Below are 18,020 nucleotides of genomic sequence, written 5' to 3'. Positions count from 1 at the left end.
CAACAAGTGGGGGGAAGTGGAAGCCAACAAGAGACAAACCCATAACTTTATGTTGCCTCTTGCAACAGGAACAAATTCTTGCTTGCTAGTTTTAAGAGATACGCTTGCCTCTCTCTTATTACTTGGGTCCAGAGGTCTGACCATTGATCCTGCGGTGCACATTCCAATCAATTGGACAGAGGCTAGGATACCCTCCCTCGCTCTTACGACCAGGGAGGCAATCCAAGGTTGGGCGAACACCAGTCTGTTCTCAAAAGACTCGGATTCCTCCCACCAAGAAGTGAGTCTTCCTATTGTAAAAGGACCGATGGTTTGTATATCATACCGGAACAAATAACAATTTGTCGAAAATTGCATTTTTCCTAACTATACAAACCTGAGGTCCTTTTACATATAGTCCCACCTCATGCCACCCCTCACTCTGCGTTTTTTCCTGGGCCTAAAGCAAAAGTGATTCTTCACCTCCCAGTCGCGCTGCGCGCGCACTGTCGGACAAGCAGTTAACTACCGAACTCCCTTGTTCAAAGCTTACGACCGTCCCAGCTGCCGCTAGTTACCTTCCTATTGTAAAATGTTATTTTCGACAAATTGTCATTTTATGAATAACATGTAGCCTAGCACTGATACGTCTTTTTAACTTAATTGTAATGTTAAATAAGAGGAGTAGCTACAAATTTGTTTCAGTCAACTACGAGAAATGAATTACTATAGAATCATGCAGTGGCAGCAGACACTTTTATGTAAAAAAAATCCTTAATTGTTTTTCCTTATAACTCGGCTCGTCATAAAGATACTGTCAGCATTGTATGATTACCACCCCAATATTCTTGGCTGTAAAACAGTCTCGAGAAAGAATGATGAAAAACGAATACTTCCTCATGAAAATGAAGTGAACAGATGTTTTATAAATCAGGTGATTTGTGTGAATAAGTTGTATTACGGTCCAGGAGAGAGGGAGACGGAACAACACACTCCACCCACCTCCCCCTCTCGCTCAATTACAATTTGTTAATCAAGATGCACCACTCTTGGGGTTCTGGCTTAAGTGAATCCACCATAATAACAGCATTGATATTGATGCCAGTGACTAGCGAATAAGGTAACAGCTTGAAGTAAAAAGAAGTTGTATAACCAGAGCTTTCTCCTTTCTAAATACATTCAATGCAAAAATAACATTTCCATAAATTGCATTAAACAGATGCCAAACCAAGTTACAGCATATTGTATCTGGCTAAAATGCACTTTATAAAAATTAAAAGTACATATATACTGATATACTTACGTGTAATAAAGTAACACGTGGCTTAGTAGCAGAGTAGGTGTGGTCCAATAAAGTTAACATCTTGCCGTAGTGAACAGCAAGAGAAGCAATTTTCCTGCCACTGAGTCTGGCTGTTCCATTCGCCACCCCGAAAAGGCAGATTACGTTCAACAATTATAACAATATCCTATTTTGAATATTAATGGTGTAATTTGCATGCAGTAAATTATTAAAACACTTTTCAGTTGCAAACGTACACCCAGATATCCTTTTATTTACCTGAAACTTACACATAGCATAACTGTTTGATGGCCAGGACGCAGTGTTACCATGTGCAAACACCACAGGTGGGTGGACAGATGGAAAAAGCCGAGTATAGTATGTTGTAGTATTGGAGGTACTGGAAAATCAGAGAAGAAATATTGAGCACAAGATGTAGCTAGGTAGGAGTGTGCATGATTTATGTGTGCTTAATGGACAGAGTGTAATACATATATGGGTAGTTTGTTATCTGCTTTATGCAGTTATAGCTCCTATCTAAGTACCTTGTTGATCTTAACCCTGAGGCTAGCGTCCGCAGTGAAACATTACCTCTTGCCAGAACAAACGAGCTTGCCAAGAATATTTAAATATGTGGATAAGGCGCGAAGCGCCGTTCCGCCACGTTCTTATTGACACCATATATTAACAAACTTTTTTCCTTGAAAATCGGTGGTCGCAGATATTTTTTTCCTTTGAAAATTGGCGGTCTGCAGGTATTTTTTTCCTTTGAAAATCCGCGGTCCGTGGATATTTTTTTCCTTTAAAAATCCGCGGTCCCCGGATATTCACTCGCTTCTAATATATTACTGTTTGTGCAACAAAATATTTTTGTTCTGGATGCAGTTTAACATTTAGTATAGGCTTTCATACTTAGTAGTATTCTCTGATGAAAAATCACTCACTTGATCGTGATTTTCAGATGTCCCGTTATGATGGACTTGAAGATCAAGTTGAGCACTGTTAATACAGTGCGCAAAGACCCCAGAACTGAGACTCATCCTTGCATCGTAACAATCACTGGGAAACACAATCACAACCAGTCGGACGCAGCATTACTGAAAGAACTGCACATGCTCCCGGACACCAGAGAACAATTTTTCAAGTACTTTCGTGCAGGTGAGTTGATACCTAACATGTTTTGAAGGTTACACATAGTACTTAGCTCTTAGCTGTATGATTTACTGCTATATTGTCCTCTACTTTGGAGACAGACTATCCCCAGTACATTTGGGGATGCCCAAACTCCATCCCCACTGCTAAACTCCTCTATCGTAATACCTACCGCCACCGAAACATCATACTAATATCACTACCAAAAGCTCATAATACCATCCACTGGTCTGCTTGGCTTTGCTAATAGATAAACGGACATAATTTGATAGCATGGTTCCACGGACTTCCAAACTAATTAGCCCTAATAGTTTTGTTTAATATGTAATTTGTTTGAAATTAGATTAGATCTATTTTACCCTAAAGTTGCTATATTTTGGGTGTAGGCCTATATATGCTGGTATTCATATAAAAAATTAATTACCTTATGTGTTGTTCGCATTCAACTTTCACACAAAATATAGAGCCTTTGTATAACATGGGGACAGCGTTCAAAATGCAAGAAAATAAGTAGTTATTTATAGATATATATATTTTTGTGTATGCCGTTCTATACGATATGAAATAGGTAGCTAAAAACTTGTCAGTTCTGTTGATGAATGACCCAACATTCTACATACTATGACCACTCAGGGCATGAAAGAAACACACTCGGGAGCCTCCATAGTTTGTTGGGATAGGCTTGCCTAACTTCACTTAACCTAACTTAACCTTAACTTACTTTACCTTACCTACCCTACCCTACCCTCCCTACCCTACCCTACCCTACCCTACCCTACCCTACCCTACCAATAAAGAAAGTTTTATGTCTGTCCCCACATTATACATACTAACCCAAAATATTAAATTCCTTAGTGGGCGAGAGGTTCATTTTTATTTAATGTGATTTTTTATATACTGTAGTCCGGTAAGTTTGTTTTGGTTAGGTTAGGGTAGGCAAAAACAATTGCCTTCCACATTAAAAATAATTTATAACGCCTATTAAAGTAGTACGGTTACTACTGACTCGATGAGTGTGGTTAATACAGTACCCCAAGATTGTCAAGTGTCTTAGTAAGAGTGGCGGTATTATTTATTTTAAAGGCAGAATTACGATTTTGTGTCGGCAGTATTGCCTAATTTCACAGTAGCGGAATTATGTGGTAGCAATAATCGGACATATTCATTCCATTTGAGGAAAAATAAATAGATTATATATTATTAGCCATGAAGTGGGGTAAATGCAGTTTCTACAGTAGTTTTATGAGTAAAATTATAGAATAGTGCAATAAATGTTATCATCACTCTATTAGAAAATAAGTTTGCTCTCTCAGTATCTTCATCACTGGAGGATTCATAACTAGAGCTTTCCTCATCCAATGGATTACCAGTATCCAAGTCGTTTTCTTTTACGTGATTCTTCAATTGCACCTGAAGAAATATGCCTCAGCTTAGAGAGCTCATTGTGAAGATAGCAAAAAGTTGGCTTACGACAAACGCTCAAACCGTGCTGAGAAAATGTGTCTTCTGGTGACAAGTGCCCAACCAGTGAATGTTACCAGGTTGCCTATTACTTTGTACTTACAATTACATGTGCTGAGAGTGTTGCCAAATGATGTTCCTACACTTTCTATAAGAGTAAATGTATTATTACTGGGACGACTGGCTGATACGTGTATTTAAAGTCATAAATGTAATATTGCGTTAAAGGCAGCACCAAATAGACCATTGGTGATGCTCAACAGGTTAACAAAGGGGTGAGTCGTAGGTCTGTACTCCAGCATATGTTTGGACTTGGCTTCCATTTCTCATGATCAGACTAAATATATCAAACACATTTCATTATTAACCCTTAAACGCCGAAGCGGTAAAAAAAAAAAAATGTCTCCCGTGTGCCGGAGGTGTTTCAGAGTGAGCGCGGAAGTGGAATAAATATTTTTTTTTAAATCACAGCGCGCTTAGTTTTCAAGATTAAGAGTTCATTTTTGGCTCCTTTTTTTTTTTCATTGGCTGAAGTTTAGTAAGCAACCATCAAAAATGAAAAAAATTATCATTATCATATATAAATAATAGGATATATGATAGCGCAAAAACGAAATTTCATATATAATTGTATTCAAATCGCGCTGTGCGCAAAACGGTTAAAGGTAACAAGTTACTTTTTTTCGTTGTAATGTACACTAAATTGCTATAATTTTGGTATATAACACATTGTAAAATGATAAAAGCAACACAGAGAAAATATTATCACAAAATAATGCATGAATTCGCAACGTGCGGACGTAAACAAATATTTTTTTCAAAAATTCACCATAAATCTAAATATTGTCCTAGAGACTTCCAATTTCTTTCAAAATGAAGACAAATGATTGAATATTACTATACTGTAAGAGTATTAGCTTAAAAATGCAGTTTTCGACCATATCTGATGAGTTAAATTTGACCGAATGTCGATTTTTTTATATATATATTTTTTATATGCAATTATTTCGGAAATAAGAAAAGCTACAACCTTCAAATATTTTTCGTTTTATTCTACATAAAATTGTGCACATTTTCATATATAAAACTCTATGAGATGCCTAATATGAAATGGAGCAAATATTCCGAGAATGGGACGTACACATTTCGGAGATTTGTGGCGGAGAATCCGCGCGCAGAGAGAAGGAACGTTTTTTATTTTAAAATTCACCATAAATCTAAATATTGTGGTAGAGACTTTGAATTTGTTTCAAGATGAAGATAAATGACTGAATATTACTAGACTGTAAGAGTTTTAGCTTACAATTGCGTTTTTCGACCATTTCGGTAGAGTCAAATTTGACCGAACGTAGTTTTTTTTCTATTTATCGTGATTTATATGCAAATATTTCAAAAATGAGGAAAGCTACAACCTTCAATTATTTTTTGTTGTATTCTACATAAAATTGCGCACATTTTCATAAATAAAACTTTATGTAACGGCTAATTTAAAATGGTGCAAACATTACTACAATCGCACGTATGATTTTTTCGGAAGAGTTACCGCGCAGACGTAAAGAAAATGTTATTTTTTTCATAAATTCACCATAAATCGAAATATTGTGCTAGAGACTTCCAATTTGTTGCAAAATAAAGGTAAATGCTTGAATATTACTAGAATATAAGCGTTTTAGCTTACATTTGCGTTTTTCGACCATTTCGGTAGAGTCAAAGTTGACCGAAGGTTGAAAATTTGTCACATAATTTTTTATATGAAAATATTTCAAAATTGATAAAAGCTACAACCATGGCTTGTTTTTAGTTGTATTGTGCATGAAATTGCGCACATTTCCATATATAAAACTTTATGTAACGGCTAATTTTAAAATGGTGCAAACATTACCACAATCGCATGTATGATTTTTTTCGGAAGAGTTACCGCGCGGACGTAAGGAAAAAGTTTTTCATAAATTCACCATAAATCGAAATATTGTGCTAGAGACTTTCAATTAGTTGCAAAATTAAGGTAAATGATTGAATATTACTAAAATATAAGAGTTTTAGCTTACAATTGCGTTTTTTGACCATTTCGGTAGGGTCAAAGTTGACCGAAGGTTGAAATTTTGGCACTTATCGTTATTTATATAAAAATATCTCAAAACTGATAAAAGCTACAATCATGAGTATTTATTGTTGTATTCTACATAAAAATGCGCACATTTTCATATATAATACTTTATGTAACGGCTAATTTAAAATGGTACAAAAATTATGTCAAAGTGACGAAATAATTTCCGAGATGTGTCAGATACTTTTTAGTGCGGCAAGAAAGAAATTCGCGCTTGCGCGCCTGCGTAACGATTGTAAACAAAACAACACCTTGATCCGTGAACTCCCAGCATCCCCCAAGGCGCGTGATTCAAAAGTTTTAGGCTGGTAGGCCTATAAGTATTTTTCCGCGAATTTTTTAAAAACAATTTTTGAGTCGACATATGGTACGTCCATTCGGCATACGGGAGACATTTTGACTCGACATTTAATACGTCCATTCGGCGTTTAAGGGTTAACATACATAATGACTAAAATAGGGGATTTAATTACATTGTATTTTCCGACATTGGAAACACATAACCAAGACATTTTGAATATAAAACAGTGGGATGTTTATTTTGTTTGAACAAGTAGCTTACGACCGAAACATCATCCATCAGGTTTTTTTTCTGAACTGTCAGGAGGAGGTTCTCTCGTGGCAGGTGTAAAGATGAAAGTGGTGGGAGCAAAATGGGAATTTTTAATTAAAATCTGTAACTTCTTTAATACTGATTTCCAACAGTAGTATATGGGTTTCAAAATAGTGTATTACCAGAGATATATTCACTTATGCGAGTTATAATGTCCTAAGTGATATTGCACTGTTCTATAATAAAACTGTTTTATGTACCATACCATAGTTGTTGTAAGGTGTTCCTTTGTACCACATGATTATGAAGTCAAGTAGTAGTTTTATGTCATATTCTATTTCAGGAATGACAGCACCACAGGCTTCCAGATACCATCAGGAAAAACTGCATTCAACTTCAGTTAATGTGGCAAATCACTCCTTAAATCCAGCACGGCGAGCTGTGGAACATCTTTGGGATGTATGGCGGCAGGAAAGCCACAGCATTGTTGGTAGGGAGAGTATGAACACCCAAATTGAAAAATATGCAGCTGACAATCCAGGTACTATATTTGAAATTCTGAAAGGAGACAACTTTATTGTTTTAGTAATAGACTTAATGCTCAGAGTTCAGAAAAACATAAGAAAGGCTTGTGAAGTGGTGTTTGTTGACACCAACGAACCATGTCAACCAGATGAATAACTGCTGGGACTCCACTTCTCTGTGGGGGGCCTTGTGGGGCTCTTCCCTTAGGCCTACCAGCGCCAGCTGGAAAACCTATAAAAATCATCTAAAATTGTAGAGCAAGGAATTGGTGGCAATGGGGTTCAGTCAGCGGGATGAGGAAGGTAGCATCAGCTGGCCCTCATTCACTCGTGATGCTGTGATGCATCCAGCTTCTTCCCTTACCACCTTCTGGTTGGATGTGCTACTGCCATTCCTCCTATAAGTCCGTGTTTTCCTCTCCTTGCTCGTGTTTCTTCTTGGTTTGAATTCTGTTTTGTGATATACGTAGTGCTATATTGTGTGTTTGTGTATGTTTTGCTTTTGATAATGCAAACCCATAACTCACCAAAGCCTTCCATTCTCAGTCTCGTAGAAAAGGCCCTGGGGTTGGCGACTACCCTTGCACTCATTTTCTTGCTTTGCTTGAGACTGATCTGCATTCTACTCACAGCAGATGCAGGTCTAATGCTTGTAATGTAACTAATCCTTGTTCTGAGTGTCATTCTGGGTCCTTGACCAGTGAAGGATCTTTGCCAAGATGAGGCAACATAGGAAGAGACTGGAGGCAGCATCTTGGAAGGGGATTTTCCTCAGTCGATGGATGCTTCTCAGGCTCCTCCTTGTTCCAACTCTTCTTTGTCCAAACTTCCTCCAGTTACTTCTTCCTCTATGGATGATTTTACCTTTTCTCATTCTATCATGGCCTCGCCCTTGGAAGTTTTGGGAGAGGAGTCCGGAGATATCTCTTTTACTTCCCCCACACTCTGCCCCTTGAGGGAGGTAGCAGCACCACCTTGTTCTATTGTTTCAGATGCTGATGCACAAAAGATGACAGCTCCCAGACCTCCCGCTCCTCCCTCATCTTGTTCGAGTGCTGCTGTTCCTAGTTTGTCTCATCTGTCAACGAGCTTTTCCACTCACCATCTTGGTTTGACATCTGCAGTAGTGACATCTTCTTGTGTTCCTGTTTCATCTGCCATGATGGTTTCCAGCCCAGCAGCTCTCCCCGCTCATGTACCTGTGACCTTGATATACTATGCCGCTCATTGTTTTCGTTTGACTTACGCTGCTTCTGCTCTGCCCTGTAGTAGATAAAGTCAACATTGTTTTCCAAGAGAGATACAGACTTGTTGTGAAGAGGAAACATCATAGGTCTCCATCCTCACCTTTGTTGTCCTCTTTGTCTTCTTCGTTTTCTTCACCAGCTCGGTCTCCTGTCAGACATTAGAGGATTAAAGATTTCGTCACTGCTCCATGTTTGAAGAATTGCAGGACCATTTCTGTTTTTTATCTTCCAACCACATACATGGGCCCCCTGCTCAGGCTCACAGCCGCAGCCATGTTTCTGATGTTGATGTGTCATATCCATCCGTCTCTCGTCCTTCAAAAGTGGTTTTGCCTTCTCCTGATCATCCTGTTCAAGTTCATAGGAAAGATGACAATGCTCCGATTGAGAAAACCTGTGTGGAGAAGTCCTCTAAAGATCTTCCCCTTTGTTATGGGTTCTGCAGTCCTCTCTCCCTCATGGAGATTTCCACATGTCTATGTACACACATGCTTTCAAAAACAGCCCTCCCAAGTCATGTTGTTCTCCTTCCCTTAAGAGGGACTTGACCTCATTTTCAGGCTTCCACATCCATTCAGTAGCATGTCATAGTTCCAGATTCCCTGTCATCTCACGTCTTCACAACGTCCGTCTTGCCATCATTCTTGCTCACATTCTCCGAAGGGAGTTCCTGACCTTATCTCAAATCCACACAGCCGTGTTAGTAGGCACGTCTGTGTTGTTACTCCAGATAGGTCGAGCTTACACTCACCAGTCTTCTCATCACCGTTCTCATTCAGGATTTAGGAGAGACCTTCTTCATTGTTCAAGATCGGTGTAGCAATACACATCCATCGTGTGGTCCTCGTAGGGCATGTAGCGATACATGGCCGTCACATAAAAATAAAAAGTCTGTCTCTTGTGCCTTTGATCGTGACGTTTCTCAGGTTAACCTACCTTCGACATCAATGGATTTACGACTGGATAGGCCTTACGCTTCAGTTTTAAATAGAGAAACTTCTAACTTTTCTGATCAATTAGAAGGAAAGAGCCTCAGTGGCGTGATCGGTATGGTCTTGTCCTACCACCTTGGTGGCCACGAGTTCGGTTCTCAGCCATTCCACTGAAGAATTAGAGATGAGTATTTCTGGTGATAGAAGTTCACTATCGACGTGGTTTGGAAGTCACGTAAAGCCGTTGGTCCCGTGCTGAATAACCACTGGTTCCATGCAATGTAAAAACACCATACAAACAAACAAATACTACAAACAAGTAATTAAAGGAGCAGAAAGGGATTCTTGTGGCCATCAGGCTGAAGATTTGGAGAATCAGGAATTCATCACTACTTATGCTGAGGTTATCGCACTCATTTGTGAGTACAATAATCTCTCAAATGAACTTGTGGCAACATCTTCAGATGTCCATGCAGGCATAGATGCTTTGCTTGGGCTCAGGAAGGATTGTAAGATGACAACAACATTACCAAGCTCAGACCATTTAGATTTTGTCCTAAGTCAGGTGAATTCCCTGGCCTCGCATGGTGACAGTTCGCTGCGGTCCAGCAGGTAATTCAAACTTCTCTCTCAGTTGCATCCTCAACATAATGGTTTTTATTCTACCCCTAATGTGGTTTTTGAGCCTAAGCAGGTTAACCCAGATCTGGTTCATTTGAGCCCAGGGGTATCTTTGGATCAGATCAGGCAGCAGCTTCCTCAGGAAGCTGCTGCCATGGAGTCATAGCTGACAACCTGCAATCTGCCCACCTCTTGCCTCCCCTCAATCTTTTTCCTGGTTTGGAAGAAATTGGATGCATCACAGCTTCTTGGGTGAGAGAGGGCCAGCTGACACTACCTTTCTCATCCCATTGGCTGAACCACATTGCCACCAATTCCTTGCTCTACAGTTTTAGATGTTTTTTTACCGGTTTTAAGCTGGCGCTAGTAGAGTTATCATAACGTTGAGACTGCAGGTTTGTTAGCTATGAAAAATACAATTTGTTCATGAAACTTACCTGTCAGATATATATATATAGCTGTATTCTCCGAAGTCCGACAGAATTTCAAAACTCCCGGCACACGCAGTGGGCGGCCAGGTGGTTAGTACCCATTCCCGCCGCTGGGAGGCGGATATCAGGAACCATTCCCATTTTCTATTCAGATTTTTCTCTGTCGCGGTAGTGGAAACACCTGTTTCCATTACCTCCGCCTAGGATTTTGAAACTTCATTAGCCGCTTAAGTATCCTAATTATTTTTTGAATGATTGACTTGGATTTGTGGCTAGGCATACGCTATCATAAATTAATTTAAATTTTTTCATTGCATATGATGTCTGAATCTAGTTAGCCTAGTTTCAGACTTTGTTGTCTGCAAGGGGTAAGGTGAGGCTACCGAAACCTTCGGTAGACACTCGCTTAGTATACATGACGTTTACATGTTTTCTTTGTTGAAAGATCAATGTAATTAGTGTAATGCTGACTGACCGAAAGAAGACGTATGATTCGTATGTACGCAATTAGAGCGTGATAGAATCAGGAGGTCTTCCTCCACAGTAAACAGAAGTTAGGATAATGAACCTCCTGTAGACTTTATTTTGCCTAACCCTATGGTATGGCTTACGGGCCTAGAGGAAGTGTCTGTGAGAGGTAATGCCCTTTCTATTATGGTGTATTACATCAAGTAATCTTGGAATATAAAGTGCTTGCTCTCCAATCAGTGTTGTGAGTGTAGTGATGTTGATTTTGCCCCTAGTGTTGTGGAGGGGGCGTCAGATCGGTCCTATAACGCCTCTAGGTCTAGACCTCTGTCGGACTCCCAGGACCAGGGAGGGGGCAAGTCGAAAACCGAAGGAGGGTTACGGGAACCCCCCACCGATCTGGCGTCCCTTCGGCAGGACCTGAAGACGCTTCCAAGGCTGCCAAAGATCGTGCACGAATCATGAAAGATTGCTTCTCGTCCTCCGAGGCGTCCTCCCCGCAGGGTTGGAGCTCTCGGAAGGACTCGCGCCCTCTAAAAAAGAAGCTTTAGAGAAGAGGATGCTTCACGTCCTCTCTCTCGTCAGGAGGGAGCGTCAGAGTACTGATCTGGCGTTCCTTCGGCATGACTTAATATCGATAAGCGTGACAAAGACACAAGATGTCGCACAGGCGGCCGTCGTCTTTGTCAAGAGATAATGTCCATAAGGCAGAACCCTCACGAGGACGCCTTTCGAGACACTCAACGCTCTATCGAGAGGAAGGAACGTCGTTACTCTTGTAGCAAGGATTAGTTTTCTTGCTCTCCAAGACGCTCCCCTCCCTCCTCTCCTCATGGCTCTCCGTATACGTTATGTGACGTTCGCTTTACTACGAAACGGGATATTGTTCAAGCTGATAAGCTTGACGTCCGGCAAGCTGATTTGCATAGTCAAATAGCTCGCCAAGACGCCTCTTACGCGTCCCTGAGGGACGCTCCGTCAGCGGACAGAGATGACTCTGGTTCGGCACGGGACAGACTATCCTAGTTTTCGACAGGAGAAGGGCAAAACATTCCTCAATAACCAAGAACACACAGGCGTCCTTTTAAATGCCCTTCTGCAGTGTCGATGAGCGTTACAAAGACGCAAGATGTCGCACAGGCAGCCGTCATTTTTGTCAAGATTGGCGAACGTCCTTAAGACTCGTCTTGATGACGATCACCGTACTTCTGCTTAGGACGCTTGCGTTTCATGAGCGGCTCTCCCCTCGCCAGGAAGCACTCTCAGGTTACTCGTGTTAACGTAAGTCATTCACTATGACGCTTCCCTTGATGTTCGTCGCTCTCCTCTTCAGGACGCTTTTCAAGATGCTCAAAGAATGCAATCAGGACGATCGGCAAGCACCTCGCGAGGATGCCTTTCGGAACGCTCGGCGTTCCTTTTTTGAGCGCGTTTCTGGAAATGTTCATTTGCATTACAAAGACGCAAGATGTCGCACGGGTGGCCACCGTCTTTGTTAGAAGGTAACGAAGTTCTTTAAGGCCCGTCTTGAAGACGATAGCCGTACATCTTCTTAAAGTGCTCTCACACTTCAGGAGCAGCGTACGGCTCTCCAGGATGCCTCTCGGGTGGCCTTTCATGCATCAGGGCGCTAGACAAGATCCTCTCTGAGATGCCGTTCAGAACCCTTGGTGTTCTATGCACCAATACGCTCGGCAAGACTCTCGCGAGGTCGTCTCTTGAAGACGCTCAACGTCCTACGCATTGAGACATGAGGAAGCTTTTGCAGATGCTCGACGTCCTACACGAAGAGACGCTCATCAGGACGCTCTGGAAGACACTCAACGTCATAAACATTGATAAGCTTTTTGGAAGACGCTCGATGTCTTACACATCTGGATGCTCGCCAGGACGCTAGCGAGGACGCTGTTGAAGACGCTCGGCATCCTACACGTCATGACGCTCGGCAGAGCACTTGCCAAGACGTTCTTCAGAACGATAGGCATCCTACGCATCAAGACGTTCGGCAGGATTCCTGCAAGAACGCTCTTCAAGAGGGCGTCGTCGAAGAAGAGGAAGGAGTTTGATCTCGTCAAGATGTCTACTTCGCTTTCTACGAAGGGAGTTCAATAGAATCCATGACTTGATGAATTCCAGGAAAACTGTAAGCAGATTTCGGTGTCATAAAACGCCTCGTCTGCTTTCGGGACTGCGCTGCCGAAGGGGAACATTAAGACCCTACCTGCCGTAAGCCCAGTCTCTGATCAGGAATCCTGCCCCTTCCTCGATTTCTGCGGGAATCGAGAAGACTATATGCTCGAATTCCTGGATTACTTTCTGTCATGTAAATGGGTTAGTTCTCATTGACAAAGATCTTAATAACATTTTATCGCATAAGCGGATAAGCTCTCATTAACAAAATTCGGAAGAGCTCTCATTCATTAGTCAGAGGCTCATCCAGAAAATAGACTTGTAGACTACGTCCATGAAGTCTTATGTCCAATATCATAAGAAGCTTGAACTGTCCTTTTCGACCCTCGGTTCTCACTTGAGGATCTCCATTCGGATAATATTAATTCGTTCTCTTGGCAAAGAGAACGAAGACAGTCGATTTCCATTCTCTCTCTCTTCCTCGTCGAGGAAAGAATGTAGTAGAGAATTAGAGGTTCAAGTCATATACGCATATCGTAGTTACCTCTACAGATGGCAACCAAAAGGCCTGTTATTTTAAATGTATTTAATCGGCCCTTCCTGCAAACATCCAGTAGTTTCTGGTGTAAGGACAACGCTAAAAGGTATTGTTACTACAACACCAACTCAGCTTCTGCATCTAGCGAATTATGTTTCGCTTAAATATGCCTGCTTGAGAATTTCCTTCTGATCGATAATAGTAACAAACCTATTCCTTCGTAGAATAGAGTAGCTGGTAACTCAGGCAGAATACTGCAAGATGACGATAGAAGGCTGCTGTCATTGTGGATGACGCAGTATATTTAATCGGTACTCCCGGCACCTTTCCAGGAGTTTCCGATTTAACATTTGGTTAATTAAGCGTAGTGTTACGACAACACAAAATTAGCTTCTGTATTTAGCGAATTCTGTTTCGCTTAAATATGCCAACTTGAGAGTTTCTGTTCAAATAATGAAAAATCTATTCCTTCGTAGAATAAAGTAGCTGGCAACTCGGCATAGGACTGCGAGAAGGTGAACGTAAGCGGCTGTACTGTAACTCTGTGCACCAACTCAGTATCATCTAACTCGCTTTTATGCACGGTTGGTTACGTCTCTCTCACCCGCGGGATTGATTGACGAATCTTATCTCTGCCCTACAATCATGGACTTTAGCCTCGGGTTGAGGGGATTTCTAGTAATCATGAATGAACACGACTTCCTTTTACTTAGAAATTTTCAACAGAGATATCTCTTAGACCTGTTCGGCGCTGGTTACCGCACTGTAACAGAATTCTGTACGAGTCTACCGCGGCATAGCACTATAATAATGCTCTCCTGCTTATGCAAAGCGCAGCCTTATTAGGGAAGGAAGCATGCTTAGTGAGGGAATGGATGAGTCTGCTGGGGACCATTTCCTCGCTGGAGAAGCTTGTTTCCCTGAATAGACTGCAATTCAGACCTCTACAGTTTTTCCTACAGGAGAACTGAAAAAACATCAAAGATCTAGAAATAATTCTAAACATCTTTCAATGGGTTGAGGATTACCTCAGGTGATACCGAGAGGGTGCCAGGCATCCGGACAGAGGTACAGAGGTCCTGGCACATAATCTAAAAGAATAGGAAGCAATTTGGTTGGCTCTCCAGTTCCTCGAAGAGTGAGTTTTTGGTCGAGTGGTCAAAATCATCTCAGATAATTCCGCAGCTCTCTTATATCCCAAGAAGAGATAGATGCTTATCGGCATAGGCACGGAATGTAACAATCCTCAAGAGGTTTGTTACACAATTGCACGTCCGTGCGGACCTTCTCGATCGACGACAGCAGCTACTGACGTCTGAGTAATCCTCGCTTAGAAGTATGTCGAGAGTTGGGGAGACTTTGGGGACGTCCTTTCGTAAATTTCTTCGCAATATTGAAGACGAAGAAGCTTTCTCTACGTTGCTCCCTTATTCTCGATCCGAGAGCGGTAGCAATAGACGCCATCCTATAGTATGGAATGGGGATAGTTGTTTAGTCTCTTTTCCCCTATTCAAAAGCTTAGGAAATATAATAAGGTAATCGCTGGCGTCAGAGGGAGCGAGAAAGACGCTGATCGCCCCATGTTGGCCTTTGAGAGCCTGGATTCACAGAAGTCACGTCCTTCAGAGAGCACTTTCCAAGGACCCTTCCCGAGAGAATCGGTCAACTCTAACAGCCTCACTTCGAGAGGTACCTAAAAACCTCTCTGCTCTGAGTCTGAATGCGTTCAGACTGTCGAGAAGCGAGAGGATCTTCAAGATTAATTGCAAGTCTCATTGCCAAAGCAAAGCAGTGCGGCATATTTTGCAGTGTACCAATCGGAGTGGGCCGTTTATGGAGATAGTGCAGGAGGAATGACTGTTCCTCCACCTCGACCTCTGTGAATTACTTTACCGTCTTCCCTTTCCGTCTGAAGTATGGGATAAGCTAGCAGTCCCAACTATTGTAGAATACGGAAATATGTTGTTGACGGCCTCTAGGCTCAGAGATTTGGATCTGTCAAACAACAAAGCCCTTCACGATCTTGGAGGTCTGTGGAAATCTTGAAATGGTCTAGATCGAAGCTTCCGGCATGGAACTTAGACGTAGTCTGAAGTTCCTGATGTCAAAGCATTTCGAACCTCTCCTTTCTGTAAACTTAATACACGTGACCAGAAAGGCTAATTTTCTAACCACTCTAGCTACGGCAAAGAGGGTTAGTAAGGTTTTAGCCATCATCAGAGGTTTTGGCTTTAGAGGACATAATTCGGTGTGTCCTCTAATAAGCCTTCCGTTCTTGCTAAGAACGAAAACCCGTCTAACCCTTGGCCCAGAGGCCTGGAGATCAAGGGGATGGCATAAATTATTGGGCAAGAGCCACAGAGAGTCCTGTGCCCTGTCGGGGCTCTCAAGTTTTATCTTGATAAAACAAAAGAGAATCGAGGTCATTCAGACATCTGCTGTGTTCCATAAAAAGACCAGACTTGCCCATGGCGAAGAACGCCCTGGCGTTATGGTTAAGGAGTTCTTTTAAAGAGGCTCATTCATTATGTTTGAACAAAGATTTGAAATCTTTTAAACTGAATGCTCACGAGGTGAGGGCGCGGCCTCGGAAGCATTTTAACAGAGCATGACACTCAGTAACATCCTGAGTGCCACGTTTGAGTGAAGCAACTCTGTGTTCGCTTCACACTCCCGGCGGGATGTGAAGACGACATATGAGATCTGCGAGTCGCTAGGACCATACATATCCGCAGAAATATTATTGGGGGCAGGAAGCAGCACGAATCCTATCCTATAGAAAAGGGATAGGTGTGCTTTTAATTTTATTGTATTGATTTACAGTTGAAGGGTCGGTCGCTTGAGGCGCTTTCCCTTTCTTTAGCCTAGAAGTTATGGGACTAACTTCGATAGGTTAGGTCAGGTGGTGGTTTTTAGCTTCGTTGCCCTCACAGTATGGTCAATATGGTCTAGTCACATTGTGGTCACGCTCCCGTTGACAGATCATCTAGAACTCACCAGCTATATAGGTAACTACCTTGCTGGAGACTCTAATAAAGCAGAAGCAGACTTGGGTGACAGTAATCACGAAGTCAGCTATGCTAACAGGTAAGGAACCAAGATGTCAATCATCTGCATGTAATTTGTTTCCTAAAATCCTTCTATTCTGTCCCTTCCCACCTCCAAGGGTGGGATTCAGCTATATATATATCTGACAGGTTAGTTTCATGAACAAAATGTTATTGTCATGATACAATAAAGTTTGTTCATACTTACCTGGCAGATATATATAATTAAGTACCCACCCACCTCCCCTCAGGGGACAGTGGTATGAAAAATCTGAATAGAAAATGGGAATGGTTCCTGATATCCGCCTCCCAGCGGCGGGAATGGGTACTAACCACCTGACCGCCCACTGCGTGTGCCGGGAGTTTTGAAATTCTGTCGGACTTGGGAGAATACAGCTATATATATATCTGCCAGGTAAGTATGAACAAACTTTATTGTATCATGACAATAACATTTTTATGTATGCAACTTACCAAGTAGTTACATAGCTATAGTTTCTAAAACCGTCGGCAGCTAGAATTTTTGAAATTCGCGGAAGCACTAGTTTGTTTTGGTCAGGTGATACCCCCCGCCCACTATCGGGGGAGTGAGGAACCAACACCGTCCGAAAATCAGTTGTTTCTGCCGGCTGGTACTGTCAACACAGTTTCAGTAGCAGCGGAATTTTTGGAATTCTTTGCCTTCGCTCTTTGTTGGAGTTATTTGGTGAAGTACTCTGAATATTGGAAGTTTTGTTTTCGGTGATAGCTATTTAGGAATAGATAATAGTTTTAAATAGTTTTTTCACCGAAATTCACTTGTTTTGAATTGGTCTACATAATGTCAGACACTAGTTCATCTGGGATTAGGTATTGCAGTAAAGGCTGCAATACTAGGATCGCTAAAGCGGGTAATGATCCACATTCACTTTGCACAGGTTGTAGGGGACAGACTTGTACACCAGATCAAACTTGTGGGGAGTGTATTAATTGGGATCAAAGAACTTGGAAGATCTTGACTAGTTACATGAACAAGTTAGAGAGAGATAAAAAGAGAAAAGCGGCTTCTAGAGCTAAAGCAAAAAGCTCAGTTAGTCAGGAATTGTCTAATGATAATTTGTCTCTTTCTGAACCTTCCCCTCCACCTGTCATTCCCAGTCCTAATCTTGGCTCTCTCACACCTGGACCCGATGCTGTGACCAATTTAGAGGCAAGAGTCGATCAGAAATTTACGATCATGCTCCAAGCGATGGAGAAATTAGGAGCGTCCGTAAAAACTCTAATGGACAAGGTAAGTGGTGAAGTGAGTGCAAGTGTAAGTGTTGTGGAGGAGGTGGCTGTTCGTCCCACTGATTCTCCTAGGCAAAGGTCCCTGTCAAACTCCCCAGAACCTGGGAGGAGGCATACTGGTAGCCCAAGGGAGGTTAGTGGGGTCTGCCCACGAACAGTCGCCCCCTCAGGCGATTCTGTTGACAAATCCCAGATCGCAACAGAGCGCCATTGGAAAGGCGTCTCTAAAGGAGTACCGTTGTCGTCTATTGCTTACAGCTCTGGGGAGTCCTCTCCCAG

The 18,020-nt window shown here is 41.9% G+C and overlaps 2 protein-coding genes across 2 annotated transcripts in view; both read left to right on the top strand.

The window, feature by feature from the left end:
* The first annotated feature begins 261 nt into the window (after positions 1-261).
* Positions 262-8,089, top strand: LOC135202487 (uncharacterized). Its single transcript, XM_064231901.1, has 2 exons — positions 262-2,419; positions 6,878-8,089. The coding sequence occupies exons 1-2, from the start codon at positions 2,233-2,235 to the stop codon at positions 7,213-7,215; spliced, it is 525 nt and encodes a 174-aa protein (XP_064087971.1). The 5' UTR covers positions 262-2,232; the 3' UTR covers positions 7,216-8,089.
* A 1,422-nt stretch (positions 8,090-9,511) lies between these two features.
* LOC135202132 (tigger transposable element-derived protein 1-like) overlaps positions 9,512-18,020 on the top strand; it is a 40,832-nt gene continuing 32,323 nt past the window's right edge. The window contains exon 1 of the mRNA XM_064231382.1: positions 9,512-9,849. Coding sequence (XP_064087452.1) covers positions 9,512-9,849 — 338 coding nt within the window. The remainder of the gene's footprint in view (positions 9,850-18,020) is intronic.

Source organism: Macrobrachium nipponense, chromosome 30 (genome assembly GCF_015104395.2).
Source record: "Macrobrachium nipponense isolate FS-2020 chromosome 30, ASM1510439v2, whole genome shotgun sequence".
Taxonomy (NCBI): domain Eukaryota; kingdom Metazoa; phylum Arthropoda; class Malacostraca; order Decapoda; family Palaemonidae; genus Macrobrachium; species Macrobrachium nipponense.
Note: the sequence above shows the minus strand (reverse complement) of the source record. Positions and strands in the feature narration are given on the sequence as shown.